We start from the raw sequence: 18,971 nt of genomic DNA on the forward strand, positions 1-18,971 counted from the left end.
AGTTCCATATATTTCCTCATAAGCTTCCTGGGTTCAAAGTGTGTAATGGAGTCAAATGACGTAAAAACCCTAAGCAATATGATGTTGTCTTGATATTCAGGCGACGACGTCGTTCTGATTCAAAACGACATCATTTTTAACACAAGCAAAATGATGTCATTTTTAGACCAACATAAATGAACAGTTGCAATGCATTGCCTCTTCTATTATAGGTTAGGTTAGGTTAGATAGAAAATCTTTATGATATATTCTTATTTTTTAAAGCCATCCCCAACTTTCTGAAAAGAAACAATTGGTGCTTAGGAATTGAACAAGGAAAGCAACAGAACGAAGCACGGCAATGGGATTTAATCTTTATAGCCATCTACTCCCTATTTAATTGATTTCACCTAAGATAGCCAAACTTAATGGAATCGTAGACATTGCAGTCACTTAATTATTTGCAATAATTGGTAAGACAATTAATTTGTCATTATTGATCTTCAATCCAAGTCATATCAAAAGTCTAGTGAACGGTTGAAATATCTTTGGTGGTCCATATTTGAATTACAATCGTGCTTTGTATACAATCATGAATGATAATTTTATAGACAATATGTCATGTGACAAATTGTCATTGAACAATATGAAAAACAACTTATTTTTACAACCAATAGTTTTTTGATAACTCGTACATTGTCAACCACACTGTCATTCGTAGTTGTACAAATAGATTATCTTTGGATTTTGTACTCTGTCACTAGATTTTCGTTTGCACACAATTTGTTTAGAAATAGAAACTTTAATTATATACCATCGAGAGCAAAAAGAGAGAGAGAGAGAGAGAGAGAGCTAAGAATACAAGAAATTCGTAAAGGTTCACATTAATGTGTGATTATATTACTATGATGAGAAGAAATTAATAAGAGAAAAATCGTACGCCCTACTTTCTCTAACTTATCTCATTTTTGGATGATAATACAAAACAATAACGATTGTTACCTATTTATTAGAGAGAGAGATTACGACTATGAAATTTTACGTACAGACTTTGCACAGTGACAATAATTATGACAATAATTATACTTCACAACTTAACATTATTAGTCAGGGTGAATAATATTTTTAGGGAAGCACAATAATTCTAGTGCCTTGAAGACATAATTAATGCCGATCATGTTATCCAACACTTAAATCGAACCAAATTCCCGGGTCAACGTCATAATCAAATAGAAACCACAAGAGAGTCTTAACATTAGATACATGTCTATGTACAGTTTGCATTTAATTACAATTAGTATAATTGGAGTTACTTGCACTACTGCACTTAACCGTGCTAACTGTTGACAGTGAGCTTGAAACCAAACATTCACAGGTAATCGATTAAATGATCTAATCCTCGGAGAAGTTGCGTTAACTATTGAAAACTGACAATAAGATCTACATGATGTGTGGTGGCGATTAAATTTAGATTTTTTAGTAGATTGTGATTGAAATTTTTGGAATGTGTGGTTGAAAAGTTATGAGACCCGTGAAATATGCAGTTAATATTGATTGTTTGACTTTGATTTAGATTAAAATTCAATTTTAATCAAAACCAAACATGGGCTTATTTTATTATAACCGTGGGTCGATGTTAAAACACAAGCATCAAGCATTCGAGCTTCATTTCATTTCTTTCCTCTGCATTAAAGTGAGTCTATCAAATGATTTTGATCTTGACATTAGAATTAATATTGGACCATCTTTTGCCTGGCTAAAATGTCACCTGGTTTGTGGCCATCTCCATTGCCTAGAAATTTGAGAATGTATCATTGTTGTTCTTTTTTGTTATCTATTCTTTTATTTTATCTTCCTGTTTGCCCATAACCTGACAGGCTAGCTACTGAAAGCAGTGTCCATTAGCTTGGACAGAAGTGTTTTGCTTTTCTCTATACATATTTACTTTTTGGATTATTTGGAAAAAAAAAAAAAAAAGGGCTGAGGAAATATAACACCCTTACTTGTATCATTGCACGGGTTGGCACATCCACATGGCAACTTAATGAATTTTTGGAGGGTGTTTCTGTCGTTAGGTATCACAGATGCCAAAATATGAGAAGTTAGGACTTTGGATAACAATGTAGCATATTGAATCATAGTATTTTAAAGCTTCCTACCAAAATTCTGCTTACGCGGTTTCATGATCGGTGCCCAAGCTAGAGTAAAAGACGAGGGTTGAGGTAGGTTGACAGTCTTTGTCGAATTATGTGACATAAATCCTATCATAAAAAGGCTGACGAATTTGAAATCCAACAGAATTCCGAAGTATTTAAGATTATGATGCAGATTAGAAACTGCAATAAAGGACAGTTCTCTAAGTTCATCCCAATAAATTCTCCCAACTCCTGCTAATTAGTCAAGAAATTATGCCTGTCAATATTTTCAAACTAAAAGCTCCTTTGTTTTGGCTTAGATTTCTCCTCAAAAGCCTTTGTCATGCACATTTTCTACTGAGGAGAATTACTTGTCCTCAAGAATCCGAATCGAAATTTCAAAAGTATTCTTGTTTTTCCCATAAACAAGGTGAGCCTTTGGATGCAACTTTGATCTTTCATATGGAGGAAGCACTGTTAAAGTCGTCGTCTCTATTTCCTTACTTCATGCTGGTGGCGTATGAAGCCGGTGGCCTCATACGAGCTCTAGTTCTTTTTCTTTCCTATCCATTTGTTTGTCTATTTAGCAAGGAAATTGGGATCAAGATTATGGTTTTAATATGTTTCTGTGGGATAAAGAAAGCAAATTATCGGCTCGGAAGATCTGTTCTGCCTAAGTTCTTTCTTGAAGATGTCGGTTGTGAAGGCTTCCAAGTTGTGATGAAGTACAAGAAAAAGGTAGCAGTGAGTGATATGCCTAATGTGATGGTTGAAGGATTTTTAAGGGATTGTTTGGATGTAAAAGCTGTTGTTGGAAGAGATTTGAAGGTGGTTTTGGGTTATTATGTGGGCTTAATGGAGGAAAAGAGAGACTTGAATATTGTTATGAATGAGATAATTGGACAGGAAAATATGAATCCTCTTCTAGTTGGTTTTGGTTCAGCCAACAAGTGTCTTAATCAGCAAATTTTTCCTCATTGCAAGGTTGGTGGTACCAGGTCTTATGTCAAAATGTTCAGTCTGATCATTATTCTGGAATTTCTATGAATAATCTCGTGTTTCCTATTGTGACAGGAGGTATATTTGGTAACTTCAGCTGAGAAGACGGGCTGGCGAATACTTCCACGGGGAAATTATCCAAAGCCATTAATTTTCCATGATGGAAGATTGGCCTTTAGGCCGACGTATTCTGCTACATTGTCTATGTTTGTATGGTTACCATTTGGTTTTCTCCTTAGCGTCATTAGGCTGTTTGTCGCCTCATTTCTACCTTACAAAGTAGCCATCCCAATCTTGGCCTTTTCCGGGATGGTAGGTTCGGTATCTAGACGACGTTCCATAGATCCCACGATCTGGGAGGCAAAAACCCAAGGTGTAGTTTATGTATCGAATCACAGAACACTTCTGGATCCAATCTACATTTCATTGGCACTCATGAAACCAGTCATTGCTGTTACGTACAGTATAAGCAGAATATCGGAGCTTCTCTCACCGTTAAAAAGCATTCGACTAACTAGGGATCGAGCAAAGGACTTAAAAGTAATGGGGGAAGTTCTTTCCCATGGAAATATTGTAGTTTGCCCTGAGGGAACCACTTGCAGGGAACCATATCTGCTGAGGTTTAGCCCTTTGTTCGCTGAATTGAGCGACGATATAGTTCCAGTTGCCCTCGACTCAAAGGTGAGCATGTTTTACGGAACAACTGCAAGTGGATACAAAACTTTAGATCCTCTATTCTTTCTCTTGAATCCTCGTACGATTTACACTGTCAATTTTCTCGAGAAGTTACCAAAATCCCACGCGTGTACCAGTGGTGAATTATCGAAGTTTGAAGTGGCCAATTATGTGCAGAATGGGATAGCAAAAGCCTTGGGATTTGAATGCACAAACCTTACAAGGAAAGAGAAGTATATGCTTTTAGCAGGTAATGAAGGGACTCTCTGAAAATTGAAACAATCAACTATTACTGATGTCTACAAGTACATTCTGCAAAAAGAAAAACTATTCGAGTTTATTATTATCATCATCATCATCATCATCATCATCATCATCATCATCATAATCATCAAAATTTCGTGAAATCATAAGTAAAAATGCACGTTAACATGTTGCACGTTAGTATCAATAATGCCGTAACATGTGAATTTTCGACACTTCCAGCATTTATAGAGGTACGAAAAGTTGGACTTTTTAGCGTTTGAAAATTATACGAAATCGATGAAAGATGACAGATTCTTTCCCATGTTGTTAGATGCTTTGCAAGCAGTTGAGGATTTGAGTACTGACTTGCACCATCAGACAATAATCACTTATTTTTAAACACAAACATTGCAAGAAACAGCATAACGTGTACTGATTTTGTTATTTGATTTCCTTGTCATGCATTCGTGCTCGCAAAGTGTCGATGGACCTTATCTTTGTTCATTCACGAGCAATTTCATCAAGCTAAATCTGCCCGGTCCGATGGTATTACAATATTGTAGCATGTTATGTGTGTTGAAATAATTCTAATGTGGACTTACCATTTGATTGTGAATTTTTACGGGCTAGATATGTAACTCATAATGATATTTTTGATTTGGTTAAATATATTAAATGATCAATTGACCATTTTACGCATTACGGATTATATTTAGGCCCCGTTTGCTTCCCATTCTTTATCTCTAAAAACGAAAAATATGACTGTTATAAATTACATTAAACTATTATTTTTGACTTTTTCTCATATTTTTCATTTTCATTCTTATAAAAATGAGAATCAAACAGAAGCTAATACGATGTGATAATTTTAAGTATGTGGGCTAAAAATATATGTAAACCTTAATTAGAGTTTAAGTCATAATGAAACGGGTTGGACGGCTTGATAATTTCCTATATAAAGGCTATGTCACATCTCCTCTCCATATTATTTTTATTGACTTTTCTCATTGACGGCTAATACTTTGTGAGGAGTGAGGAAGAAAAGATCTAACTACTATTATTCATATCAATGATTTATTCTGCGTGTATGAATTCGTTTAACCAATTATTATTTTGTGATTCTTGTTCTTAACATGATCCTCGTTAAATTCAACAATTGTTATCAAAACCTACATGCTAAGATGAGATTCAATGAAAAAATTAAAATTTAAAAAAAAATAATAATAATAAATTCACTATTAATTGTTGCTTTTTACTAGTATTTGGAAAATCTAATGGTACTCAGGCTCCTATTACGCCAATCAATCACGTTCTCTACCATACCAGGTAGTTATTTCACCTCGTTGGCGAGCCGTATTCGTTCGACGTTAGACGAGTTGTAATTAATGGGAATAAGCAAATTTAATCTTCAGTGATTTGGAAGTTAACTGGCTTTCATCCAATTTTCTGAAGATTTTGATATGCTATTCGTTAACTATCGATATTTGAATAATAATTTCTGTTGATCTCGGAAATTGGTCCTTCCACGTGGCCAACTGAAAGCTACTCCACGTATTCCTCCATGTGCACAATCAACAAATAGTCAGGCACACACGGTCGGAACCAACGGTGGCGGTGGCGGCTGTATACACTCCGACGGTCAAGTCAGGTTTGGGTGATCGGAACAGTACCCGGGGGCTATACAAATCGATCAATAAAGGGGGAGGAAAATATATAAACTTGTTATGGAGTGCTGTATATTAAGAGTTTCATTACCTCTGCTTCTTGCCAAACCTTGGGTATTTATAGGTGGTATGAACCGTTAGATGTGGAACGCGTGTATACATCTGACGATATGAAGAGTCTGCTCATAGGCGTCAATCAATCGCGTTCGTAGAGTGGGCGGACAGTTTGTTTCCTCTGAGTTGAATTGACGTAAAGTTGATAAGTCACATCAACTAGCATCATGGAAACGTTAAATCAATTTAAGCCTTAGGTGTAGAATAAATCTCAAATTGACGGCGGATCTTCTAACCGGGTTCCACTTGATCTCGACCTCGGAGGTGAGATGTTTCGACAGATCAGTAGTAGGAATCGCTATATCACTTCGGAGAAGCTTCGGAAGGGTCGTTTTCAGGTCGGAATAAATGGTGCTGCGGGGGGTCCACTTGGTCTCGACCTTGGAGGTGAGATGACACTTCGGTATCCGAGGCGTATATAATCGGAGCGTAACAGTGGTCCCCCAAGTCCGAGGATGAATATTTATATCATGCGTGGACTTGCTTTCCTGACCGGACCGCAAGTCATGGGAGTTTTGGGGGTTGATCCGTCACAGCAATTGAGGTTATGATAATATGCAGATGTACCAAAGCTTCGTTATTGTGCGTAACGCTCGAGGCGGTCAAGCAGCATGGGACGTCGCGTAAGGTGCACCGAAGGTTCGCGAATATGGTGCGCTGACCCAAAAGGTCGACGCATGGGGAGATGGTTGAAACTTTGTAAAGCATGGGAGGAAACGCAGCGTCCGAGGCGATGACCCAATAGGGCCTTCGCGTCAGGTGCGTCCAAGCTTTGTAAAATTGGAGGAAGAGCTCATCTGCCACCGGTGCGCTGACCCAAAAGGTCGACGCGTGGGGAGATGGCTGAAACTTTGTAAAACATGGGAGGAAACGCTGCGTCCGAGGGGATGACCCAATAGGGCCTTCGCGTCAGGTGCGTCCAAGTTTTGTAAAGTTGGAGGAGGAGCTAATCTGCCACCGGTGCGCTGACCCAAAAGGTCGACGCGTGGGGAGATGGCTGAAACTTTGTAAAATATGGGAGGAAACGCAGCGTCCGAGGCGATGACCCAATAGGGCCTTCGCGTCAGGTGCGTCCAAACTTTGCAAAGTTGGAGGAAGAGCTCATCTGCCACCGGTGCGCTGACCCAAAAGGTCGACACGTGGAGAGATGGCTGAAACTTTGTAAAGCATGGGAGGAAACGCGGCGTCCGAGGCGATGACCCAATAGGGCCTTCGCGTCAGGTGCGTCCAAGCTTTGTAAAGTTGGAGGAGGAGCTCATCTGCCATCGGTGCGCTGACCCAAAAGGTCGACGCGTGGGGAGATGGCTGAAACTTTGTAGAGCATGGGAGAAAACGCAGCGTCCGAGGCGATGACCCAATAGGGCCTTCGCGTCAGGTGCGTCTAAGCTTTGTAAAGTTGGAGAAGGAGCTCATCTGCCACCGGTGCGCTGACCCAAAAGGTCGACGCGTGGGGAGATGGCTGAAACTTTGTAAAGCATGGGAAGAAACGCAGCGTCCGAGGCGATGACCCAATAGGGCCTTCGCGTCAGGTGCGTCCAAACTTTGTAAAATTGGAGGAGGAGTTCAATCCGAGGCGACCCAAACGTCAAATGATTTGACAACTGTTGCGTGTTTTCAAGGTGACAGTTGGGTGCCATGCCCATTCTCCTAAAAGGCTGCTGCGGCTCTTACAACCAAAGCATCGCAATGGGGGTGGTGAACTCCATCTGAGTCTTCTTGGGAGAAGGTGATCGGGGCCATCTTGTTTGCTGATTTCGATTCGTCAACAATGTAAGTGATCATCGGGGGATCCTTAGCTTCTCTTGTGTAATTTCTCTGGGCATTCCTAGTGTTGCCACCGACGTGGGGTCCCGCAATGATGGTATGGATTTTCCTGATGACCTGGCCTCCCGAAAATGGGGCTTGGTTCCCCTACCTGGATTGGCCTCGGTTCCGCAATTCTCTTCTACGAGGAGATTGTTCCTGGTGACCTCTCCCTCCCCTCCTCGTGGAGGTGGATCTGCGAGGGTGTTCGTTTCTGCTGGAAGTGTGAGGGTTGCTTCGATCAGGGCGCCGATTGGCATCACGACACTCGCTGGTGTCATGTCCGTATAGTTGATGGAATGTACAAAACCTTGCTCCTGCCAAGGGTTTGTTTGGCCTCTTTTTCTTCTTCTTATTGTTATCAGTTCTTTCAGATGGTCTCGCCTCAGCAGGGGCATTATCATATGCCAACACCGGCACTGCATTCAATGTGGCGGAAGCTAGGGCCTGTCCGGATGTGGGAGCTATGGTATGCCCTGCTTGGGTCCATTGCTGAGTGACAAGGTGTGCTGCGGGGCCTCGACCTACCTGCCTCTGAGGAGGAGGGAGTCCCTGCGCGGCACGATTGCGATGATCAATCATTTCTTCACTAACAATTTCCACTCTCATCATTTCCACCAGCTCGTCGTATGTGGAGGGATTCTTGCTACTCACGTCCCTCCAAAACAAAATGTTCATGTTGAGCCCACCTTTCACTGCTGAAAGGGATTCCCTGTCAGTAACATGTTCGCAGTAAGTAATTTCGTCTGTAAACCTAGCGAGATAGCTTTTTAGCGTCTCTCCAGGGGCCTGCCTCATGTCTTGCAGGCGTTGAATTGGCGCCTCTCCTTCCCTGCGTGAAAGGTACTGGTTCAAAAATGCTTTCTTCAAGTCTGGCCAACTTCTGATGCTTAGGGAAGAAGCCTGTTGTACCATACCTCGGCAGCTCCGCCTAGTGTTAATGGAAGGCTCTGCATTTTAGAGCAGGCGAGGCTCCCCTAAAGCTCATTTGTGTCATATACTTTGTGAGGTGCTTCTCCGGATCCCCCTTTCCCTCATACTTGGGGATCTTAGGGGACATGAAGTTAGCTGGCATTGGGAAGCTTCGAATCTCCCTTGAGAAAGGGAGGTTATCGTCATCGTCGTCAATCTCATAAGATCGACAGGGCCCCTCTGACTCTTCATCATCTTGGATGTCCTGGGGTGGTGGAGGTGCTTTTCCTCGACTCCCCCAATCGACTAGGTTTCTCCTATCCCTCCTATTTTTAGGAGGAGGAGGGGGAACATGCTCTTGTTCGCGATCCGAACGAACTGTCCTCTTGCTGGGCGGACCCTATTGTTAGGATCCTCCCCTATCCGGTCGAAGGCGCTTACCGACCTTTGGTCGTCGTGTTCTTAAGGAAAGTTGTCCCCCAAGGGTGGTTCTGATGGATGACTCCCTTGCACATAAGATGTTGCTTCGGCGTTCATCTCTCTTTCGAGAAGGCATTCTGTGTGCCGACTCATGTAGCCCCGAGAGTGAGATAAAGGGATTTCCTGCACCGAATAAGATCCTTGGGGCCTTTGGTAGCTCTGGTGTCCCTGGGCTTGCATGAGGAGTTCCTGCATCGCCATATTCTGAGCTGCTATGTCTCTCATACCCGCAGCTATCTGAGTCATTCCTTCAGTGAGTATGGCTATTCTTCCGCCTCGGCGATGCCGGTGATGCGGTCTTTGATGAGTAACATTGTTATGTAGTACCTCTTCTTCAGATGCCTCTCTCATGGGATTGTCGTCTTCATGGCTGTAGCTCATACTACCTCTTTTTTTTCAAGGGTAGTAAGAACTTGAATTGTAATTCGATTTTGTTCTTTTTCAAGAATGCCCCCTTTTCAGGGGTAGTCGCCGATTTTCCGGTATCTTCTCTGATGGAGAACGCAAAACTTCAAATGGGGAGTGTTTCCCATAGACGGCGCCAATCTGTTGATCTCGGAATTGGTCCTTCCACATGGCCAACTGAAAGCTACTCCACGTATTCCTCCCTGTGTACAATCAACAAATAGTCAGGCGCACACGGTCGGAACCAACGGGGGTGGTGGCAGCCGTATACACTCCGACGGTCAAGTCAGGTTTGGGTGATCGGAACAGTACCCGGGGGCTATACAAATCGATCAATAAAGGGGGAGGAGAATATATAAACTTGTTATAGAGTGCTGTGTATTAAGAGTTTCATTACCTCTGCCTCTTGCCGAACCTTGGGTATTTATAGGTGGCATGAACCGTTAGATGTGGAATGCGTGTATACATCTGACGGTATGAAGAGTCTGCTCATAGGCGTCAATCAGCCACGTTCGTAGAGTGGGCGGACAGTTTGTTTCCTCTGAGTTGAATTGACGTAAAGTTGGTAAGTCACATCAACTAGCCTTATGGAGACGTCAAATCAGTTTAAGCCTTAGGTATAGGACAAATCTCAAATTGGCGGCGGATCTTCTAACCGGGGTCCACTTGATCTCGACCTCGGAGGTGAGATGCTTCGACAGATCAGTAGTAAGAATCGCTATATCACTTCGGAGAAGTTTCGGAAGGGTCGTTTTCAGGTCGGAATAAATGGTGCTGCAAGGGGTCCACTTGGTCTCGGCTTCGGAGGTGAAATGACACTTCGGTATTCGAGGCGTATATAATCGGAGTGTAACAATTTCCTTGTTCGTAAAAGGGAAACTCTTATATAGGGTTTGTGAATTGTTTGGAGATGGGGGCTTCCAATGTAAATAATTAAGTTACAAGCCCCCGGTTTGAATTATCTTTCGAGGGTTAAATTTACATTTTTTAAAAGGAGGGCCTTCTAGAAATTTGGAAAATTTGGAGGTTCTGTTTGCAATTTGAACCAAGGTCATATTGCAAATTTCAAAATGGTTTTTTATTTAAATATGAAAAAGAGGTTTTAAATTTGATTTTTAAAATATTTGACCCAAAAGATATCAATTTTGATCAATTTAAAATTTTATTTAAAGTTGACCCCTTTAAAATTATATCAAATTCAAAATAATAATAATAATAATAATAATAATAATAATAATAATAATAATAATAATAATAATAATAAAAAATTTGATTGACGACTTTCATGTTTTCGTTAAATGTTTATCTATTTAAGTGTCGCTATTATTTATGCGCTTAAATTTTATTTTTTATATATATTGAAATTTTGTTGTCAATTTTGTATCTCAATCACATGTGAATTTTTTCCTTCATTGATTAATGATTATAATTGTTGCATAACTATTATTTTGTGATTGAATTTTTAATGGACTTTGAGACAATCCTTATTTTTCCCACTAAGGAAAATATTTAAAATAAAAATGGGTAGTAGCTGTCAAAGTGACACACTTATTATTATTTATTCCTTTTGTATCTTGCCCAAATATGTTATTATATGTGATGCGTTGGAAAATGGCATAAGGCGGTTAATGAGTTTACTTTAATCTATAAATCTCCTTCTGTCAAAAAGTGTTAGTGATTCGAAAATTAAAGTAATTTTGTTAACTAACTACATGATGTGTTTTAAGAGTACTTTATAACATGTTTTATTGTCAGCCCAAGGGTGACTTTATGATGATGTATCTAGACTGTTACAGTAATAAGATTCATATGGTTTTAATCTTAATAACGGATTATCTAATTAATAGCTCATGTTAATTAGATAGATATTTTATTATTCATCGACTGCATGTATTATATTTGAATGATATTAAATATGATATTTTATATTTTCACAGTTTATAATGCATCATCTCTTTCAAGTCAACAGTCTGCTATTGAAACCTTGACTAAGAATAATTATGTGAGATGAAAATGACGCGTAGAAATAGTATTTGGTTTTCTAGGCTTGAATTTTGCAATGGAGAAAAAGCTTTCGAAACCCACATATAAGAGTACTCTTGAATATGTTGCCGAGTATGAAAAGTGGGAAAGGGCCAAAAAACTCTATTTGAAAATTATTAAGCGCTCTATATCCGATTTCATTATGGGTGTTATCCTAAATAATAAAAATGTCAAAGGTTTTATGGATGTCATATGAGAGAGTTATTTAGTCTGATAAAATTGAAACTGGAGATTTGATGAATAAATTAATGAATATGAGATATGATGGTACAATTGGTGTTTGGGAGCACGTCATGAAGATAATAAATATATCATCTAAACTAAAAACTCTAGACATTCCTATTGCAGAACCTTTCTACTTTATCATGTTTTAAATATCCTTTCGAGCCAATTAGATCAACTTAAGGTCGCATAAAATGCTCAGCGGAACAAATGGAATTTAAATAACCTTATTACAGTATGTACCCAAGAGGAGTATAGGATGCGGTATGAGACTGTAAAAACTGTGCAATTAGCTTTTCACCTGTCACAAAACAAATGGTTTTCATATAACCATAAGTCTAAGTTCCGTAAGAGTAATAAGTTACATCAAAATCAGCAGAATAAAAAATTTTGTGGTCCCAAAAGAATTATAAAGAAAAATGATCAATGCAAGTTTTGCAAAAAGAAAGGTCATTGACAGAAAGACTATTTTAAGTTTAAGACTTGATTAGAAAATAAGAAGAGTTCTGCAGGAATTCACAAGCAAATTGAGGTCAAGTGAGAATGAAGTGAGCTTATGTGCTGGAAATAGAGTTCAAGTGAAGGTTGAATTCACAGGAGCAGTGAAGTTGTCTTTAGAATCTAATTTTTCTCGCAAATGAGATGGAACTTAATTCTATATCAAAACTTGATGCTTGTGGTTTTTCTTTTTAATTTTGGTGATGGAATGGTTGAGTCATTTTATGACTCTTGTTTGATTGAGAATGAACTTTTATGTGATGATCTATATAAATTGTCTTCGACTCCTTTTGGTGAACTACCTTTTGTTACCAATGTATCAAAGAAAATGGCTCTAATCCGTAAATTGTCATCTATGTTGTGACATAAACGATTGGGTCACATTTCAAGGGATAGAATGGAAAAATTGGTAAAAGTTGAGATACTTCCCTCTCTAGACTTCTCTGATTTCGACACCTATGTGGATTGTATAAGAAAAAATCTAACTAAGTCTACAAGAAAAGGTTCCACTAAGAGCGATAGTATTTTGGACTTGAGACGTACTGATATCAGTGGACCTTGCCCTCCACCATATGTGGAAACAAATATTTTATAACCTTTATTGATGATTTCTTACGATATGAATATGTTTACTTGATTAATAACAAATCACAACCGCTTGAAAAATTCAAGATTTTCAAAATGGAAGTAGAGAAACAATGTGTAAAAAGTATAAAAATTGTAAGATCCGACCATGGTGGTGAGTATTATGGGAAATATGACAAGAATGGTCAAAACGTGGGTGATTTTACAAAGTTTTACAAGAGTGTGGAATAGTGCCTTAATACACCATGCTAAGGACACCTGACCAGAATGATATTTCTAAAAGACGTAATCGAAGTCTGAAAGATATGGTCAAGACCATGATGAGTAGAACAAATTCGTCAGAGTATCTATGGGGTGAAGCTTTGAAAACTACTATGTACATCTTGAACAAAGTTCCTAGTAAAGTTTTTGCAAAGACACCTTTTGAATTATGGACAGAACATAGACAAGTTTGGCCCATTTTAAGATTTTGGAGATGTCCAGTTGAGGTTAGGATTTATAATCCATTTGAAAATAAATTATATCCAAAATTTACTTCTGGTTACTTTATTGGGTACCCAAAGAGATCAAAAGGATATAAATTCTACTGTCCAAATCGTGGCACTAGAATTGTTGAGTCTATTACTACTAAATTTCTGAAGAATGATCTTGGAGATAGTAGGAGTTCTACATTAGGAGAACTTTTTGTTGAACCAAACAAGTTGTTGTTCCATTTCCTATTATACATGAAAAAGTTGGTTCTTAGCTAGTTGAAGTTGTTAATGAAGAATTGAGGAACGAAGATGAACTTTCAATTCCTTCTCCAACAATGATAGAGTCAATTTCTGAACCACAAGTCAGAAGATTGCATAGGAAAATGAGATTTACATTGCCCAGTGATTATATTACATATTTATTGGATAGTGATTTTAATATTGGGCACGTTGTTAATCATGTAACTTATAATCAAACATTGACAAATCTTGAGGCAGATAAATGGATAAATGCCATGGAAGATGAAATGAATTTTATGGCATGCAAGGAAGTTCGGGAACTTGTTGAACTTCCGTCAGATTCTAAAGCTATAGATAACAAGTAGATTTTCAAAAGTGAGTTGAATTTGAAAGGGAATGTTGAACAAAAAATAAAGGCAAGATTAGTTGCAAAAGGTTTCACTCAGTGGGAGCGTATTGATTATGTTGAAACCTCCTAACTTGTCTCGTTTAAAGATTCTTTTCGAATTATCATAGCTCTTGTGGCACACTATAATTTGAAACTTCATCATCTGTATGTTAAGACATCATTTTTAAATGAGGATCTTCTGAAAAGGTTTACACGAGACAACCTGGAGGCTTTGTTCTTAAGGGAAAAGAAAGTTTCGTATGCAAGTTAAACAAATCATTATATGGCCTCAAGCAAGCATCTTAACAGTGGTATTTAAAGTTTGAGGAGATTGTAACTTCTCTTGGTTTTGTTGAAAATGCAGTTGATCAATGTATTTATCTCAAAATCAGTAGGAGAAATAATATTTTTCTTGTCCTATATGTTGATAACATTTTGCTTGTTAGTAGTGACTTGAGATTGCTTCATGAGACAAAGAGAATGTTGTCTACCAATTTTAAGATGAAAGATCTAGGAGAAGCTTCTTATGTGTTTGACATTGAAATACTCGTTTGACATTGAAATACTCGTAATAGAAATCGTGGCTTGATAGGACTTTCTCAGAAATCTTATATACGACGTATTCTAGAAAGGTTCAATATGTAGAATTTTGCACCTAGTGATGTACCTATTATAAAAGGGGTAAATTTAACAAAACTCAATGTCCAAGAAATGAGCTAGAAATAGAATCTATGAAGATGATACCATGTATTTGTATTGTGGGGAGCTTGACATATGCTCAAGTTTGCACTAGACCAGATATAACCTACGCAGTCAGTATCCTTAGTAGGTTTCAATCAAATCCAGGACAAGAGTATTGGAAATCGGCTAAGAAAGTTATGAGGTACTTGAAGAAAACTGGAGGTTATATGCTTTCTTTCCAGTATTCACATCATCTTGAGGTGGTAGTCTATTCAGATTCTAATTTTGTTGGATTTCAAAATGATTTGAAATCAACCTCAAGTTATATTTTCATATTAGTTGATAGTGCAAACAGACTCTAGTGACATCTTCTACTATGCAAGCGAATTTGTGGCATGTTATGGGGCTACAATCCAAGTCGTTTGGTTAAGAAATTTCATTTCTAGATTGAAAGTTGATGATTCCATCTCAAAATCAATCACTATTTATTGTAATAATAGCACAACAATGTTCTTTTCAAGGAATATTAAAGCTCTGGTTGGTCAAAATATATTGATATCAAATATTTGGTAATTAGAGAAAGAGTCAAGGAAGGGCAGACGAGTATAGAATATATTAATAGAGTCGATGATTGCGGATTGTTTGACCAAGAGACTCGCTCCAAAAGTCTTTAAAACAAATGTTATTAATATGGGTATTTTGGAAACCTTTGATGTTTTTGGTTAGTAGGATTTATATATGTAAATTAACTTCATCTTGGCTTGATCCCTTCACGAGGTACGTAGGTGATAATTGTGTTTTCACACACTTATTTAATGTTTAAATATGTTTATTATTGATGAAATGATTGAAATTCTACTCACAATTATGTAACATTTACTTTTGTAGGCCAAAAATTGCCAATGAAATGAGAATAAAGCAAAATAAGGAGAAAATGACTAAAATTGTGCAAAAAGTGAAGTTGGGGGACAAAAATAAACAACTTAAGAAAGTTTAAGGACATTGGATGCAATTTATGGAGGACAAAATTGAAATGAAAGTCAAAATTTGAGGACCCAATTAGATGCAGCAGAAGTTGAAGGACCAATCATGCAATTCTTTAGAGACCAAACTGAAAGGAAGAAAAAAATGCTAAGAAGCACCTAAGCCCGCAGCTAAGGCGCACGCCTTAACCCTAAATTTGGGTAACAATTTTGAGTAACAGAGGATAACCAAAGTGTTAAGGTGCGGATCTCATTTTGTACTATGCGCGTGCCTTAGGTTGAAATTTAGGACCTGTGCATAACATTTTAATTTTTTCAAGGACTCTTCTTGAACTTTGGTTGGGACGGTTTTTATCCTTTTTAAACACCATTTTCTACTATTCTTCCTCTTTTCTTCTTCATTTTTCTTTTTCTTTCTTCTTTCTTTTTCTCTTTCATTTTCTTAGATTTTGGGGACAACCAAGAGCACAAGGAGAATATATTTGAGAGATAAATGGTTGGAAAAAATCAAGATCAAGCCATCAAGAATTCAAATCCAAAAGGTAATTATCTTCACTCTTGTATTATCTTCTTTATTATTGTTTTCTATTTGCAATGTATTGTGTAAAATATTCTGATTTCTACATAACATAGGCTAATTTATTGTGTTGGGATTTATAGTATTAGTTTAATCTAATTTTTAATTAATTTTAATATTTGCTCTTTAATATTAAGTTAGTTGTTTCAAGTATTTTTACTATTGTTATTATTGCATTTTCATTTATGTGGTCAATGAATAATTATGTTTAGTGACCCATTAAGCTATTTTCAAAAATATTTATTGCAGTTATTTAGTTTTAATCGACATAGAAATATAGTAGGTTAAACAAATCAAGTAGAGTTAATTTTGTTCGAAAGAGGTAATTAACTAAAATTGAAAAATCGAGTCTAACATCATAAATAAGTAGCTGGTTAATAGGCTTGTGGAGAAATTAATTAGGCAATGGTTAAGCGAAATCATAAATACCAATCACGTTTTCTTCCAAAATTTTCAAGATTTTTATATTTTCTTATTTTGTAGATTCATAGTTAATTTTTCTTATATTCCAAAATGTAACTTTATTGTGTGTTTGTTTTTATTGTTAAAATTAAATTAATTAAAGTTGTGTAATTGAAAGTTAACATTCCTCGAAAGGTCGACAATCCGGACTCAAAAAGCAACCCATATGTTTTTTTTCGGGTATAGCTTCTTCCAATAATAAAATATATTTTTCCCTATCCATGAATTATTTTGAGTATGCATTTGACCTATATCTTTTATTAAGATATTATTGTAATATCGAGGTGTGACAAATAAAGATATAAGATGAGTCTTTCTTAGGGATATGTGGTTTTATTTTGATTTGAAGCATTATGAGAACCGATACGAAGTAGCACCGTTTTTTATCACATCTAGTGCTAAGTTCATACTACATTGGTTGGAGGATAGGAATCCATGTCAATAAGGATGTTGGCATTTGTAGCTGTGGAATGGTCTTACATCATTTAATTGGTCTAATGACTTTCATGTTCAATGTTGACATTCTTGTTGGATCGGATCATGTTACGTAAAGTATCATCGTTGGAGCTATACGTGTATGGCTACCTATGTAGTCTAACCTGAGTGTTAAAAGTTTTGTTATAACAATAAAATGTTTGTCCAAGTGGGAAAATGTTGGAATAATTCTAATGTGAGCTTCCCATTTGATTGTGATTTTTATGAACTAGATGTATGATTCATAATGATTTTTTGATAGGACCAAATATATTAAGTGATCAATTGTGCCTTTTACACCTTATGGGCTATATTTAATATGATGTTGTAATTTTAAGTAGGTGGGCAGGAAATATATGTAAAACTTAATTAGAGTTTTATGTCGTAATGGACGGATTGATAATTTTTTATATAAAGGTTAGGTCACATCTCCTCTCCATATTGTTTTTATTAGCTTGCTCCATTGATGATTGATATTTTGTGAGGAGTAAGGAGGGGAAGATCTAGCTTTTATTATTCATATCATCAATATCTTCCGCAGGTATGAATTCGATTAATCAATCATCATGTTGTGATTTTTGTTCTTAGCATGATCATCATTAAATTCAACAACGTGTTGATGAATGTGATTTCAAGAGAGTGAAAATGGAGATAAAATGTTTTTCAAACTCAAAATCCAATGGTCTAAACTTGTACATGGTCTAATGTTAACACACTTGTTTCTTGAATGACTTAAGAAGATTTATGGCGCTTCGTATTAGATTGGATAAGAATTAAAATAATTCTATCTAATTCTTATTGAGTGTTTAGGGCAATTAATTAATTAATCTAAGGTGCTTGTCCTCCCTTATTCTGTTATTCGAATATATGAAATTAATACGTTATATAATGGTGGATTAGGGCCGTATTATTTGTTCTCTCATTTATTATTAAGAAAATATTTGTTAAATTGAACTACATAAATTTACTTACAAATAAATAAGAGTCAAGAATTTCATTTATAAGTTAAAAAAATAACTTATAAGGAAAATAATCATTTTTAATGAAAAATTTATGATGAGTAAAAAAAATTAATTACAAACAAAAGAATTTATATAAATGATTATTTCTCTTATAACTTTTGTGTAAGTTAAAAAAAGTTATCCTATGAGTAAAAATAACTTATAAGTTATGAAAAGCTTATGTAATTAGAAAACAACTTATAAGTTCAAAAATTATTTTATAACTAAAATATTTACTCATCTGTCAAAAAACGCTTGTACGTAAAACTGCATAAAAATACTTAGAAGTGAAATATTTCAAAGCCCTCAGCATTGCTCCTATGGCTTCCACAACCCATTTACCTTCTCTCCCCTTCTTTCTACCTCTAAAAATCCAATAAAAAAAAAATCCCAAATTGTTGTATCTTTTACCAAACCTCAAATTCAAGCGAAAACTCGCGCAACAAGCACGGATTTGGTTGGTGATTTTGGATCCAGGGAGCAGAGATAGAAAGCAATGTTGGCGAGAAAATGCTGGGAAATGTATGCAATGAGCATAAGATTTTGATTCCAACTGCTGACCTTTTGTCTCTCTCACAACAACAGTGTACTCTCGCTTCTCATCTTCAGCAACCTATACCTGAGGATGAAGCTAATAAGATGATGTTCAATTCTTGGTGATAGGTCTCAATTCTCCCTTCCGGTTCCCCACTCTATCGGTTAAGAGTCATCTTCCACTGATGCCAATTTGATAAACTCTTGTATCAATGTCTATTTTCCAACAAAAACAAGAGCAAATATGAAGGTAGAAACCAGAAACAAGAGGATTTGGATGAGAACATCAATTGTATTTTTGTAAATTGCATTGACGATGTTGAATGATAGATGATTTATATAGGATTACCAAGCTTTGATGAAGAGTGATGGTGTTTATACATTTTTTTAATTTAAAT

The 18,971-nt window shown here is 36.8% G+C and overlaps 2 protein-coding genes across 2 annotated transcripts; both read left to right on the forward strand.

Annotated features, from left to right (window-relative positions):
* Positions 1-1,965: 1,965 nt before the first annotated feature.
* Positions 1,966-4,364, forward strand: LOC111409862 (probable glycerol-3-phosphate acyltransferase 3). Its single transcript, XM_023039943.1, has 2 exons — positions 1,966-3,098; positions 3,189-4,364. Exons 1-2 carry the CDS (start codon positions 2,388-2,390, stop codon positions 4,056-4,058), a joined length of 1,581 nt encoding a protein of 526 aa, XP_022895711.1. The 5' UTR covers positions 1,966-2,387; the 3' UTR covers positions 4,059-4,364.
* Positions 4,365-14,598: 10,234 nt separating this feature from the next.
* LOC111411121 lies at positions 14,599-18,699 on the forward strand. Its single transcript, XM_023041682.1, has 3 exons — positions 14,599-14,802; positions 15,972-16,067; positions 18,517-18,699. The coding sequence occupies exons 1-3, from the start codon at positions 14,599-14,601 to the stop codon at positions 18,697-18,699; spliced, it is 483 nt and encodes a 160-aa protein (XP_022897450.1).
* Positions 18,700-18,971: the final 272 nt, after the last annotated feature.

This window comes from Olea europaea, chromosome 15 (assembly GCF_002742605.1).
Source record: "Olea europaea var. sylvestris chromosome 15, O_europaea_v1, whole genome shotgun sequence".
In the NCBI taxonomy this organism is placed as follows: domain Eukaryota; kingdom Viridiplantae; phylum Streptophyta; class Magnoliopsida; order Lamiales; family Oleaceae; genus Olea; species Olea europaea.

Excerpts from the sequence above, each read along its gene's own strand:
- LOC111409862 (XM_023039943.1), top strand. The coding sequence starts at position 2,388 with ATGCCTGTCAATATTTTCAAACTAAAAGCTCCTTTGTTTTGGCTTAGA. Across the intron at positions 3,099-3,188 it reads AAATTTTTCCTCATTGCAAG|GAGGTATATTTGGTAACTTC; the intron begins GTTGGTGGTACC and ends CTATTGTGACAG.
- LOC111411121 (XM_023041682.1), top strand. The coding sequence starts at position 14,599 with ATGATACCATGTATTTGTATTGTGGGGAGCTTGACATATGCTCAAGTT. Across the intron at positions 14,803-15,971 it reads AGTATTCACATCATCTTGAG|ATTTTGGGGACAACCAAGAG; the intron begins GTGGTAGTCTAT and ends TCATTTTCTTAG. Across the intron at positions 16,068-18,516 it reads CAAGAATTCAAATCCAAAAG|GGAGCAGAGATAGAAAGCAA; the intron begins GTAATTATCTTC and ends TTTTGGATCCAG.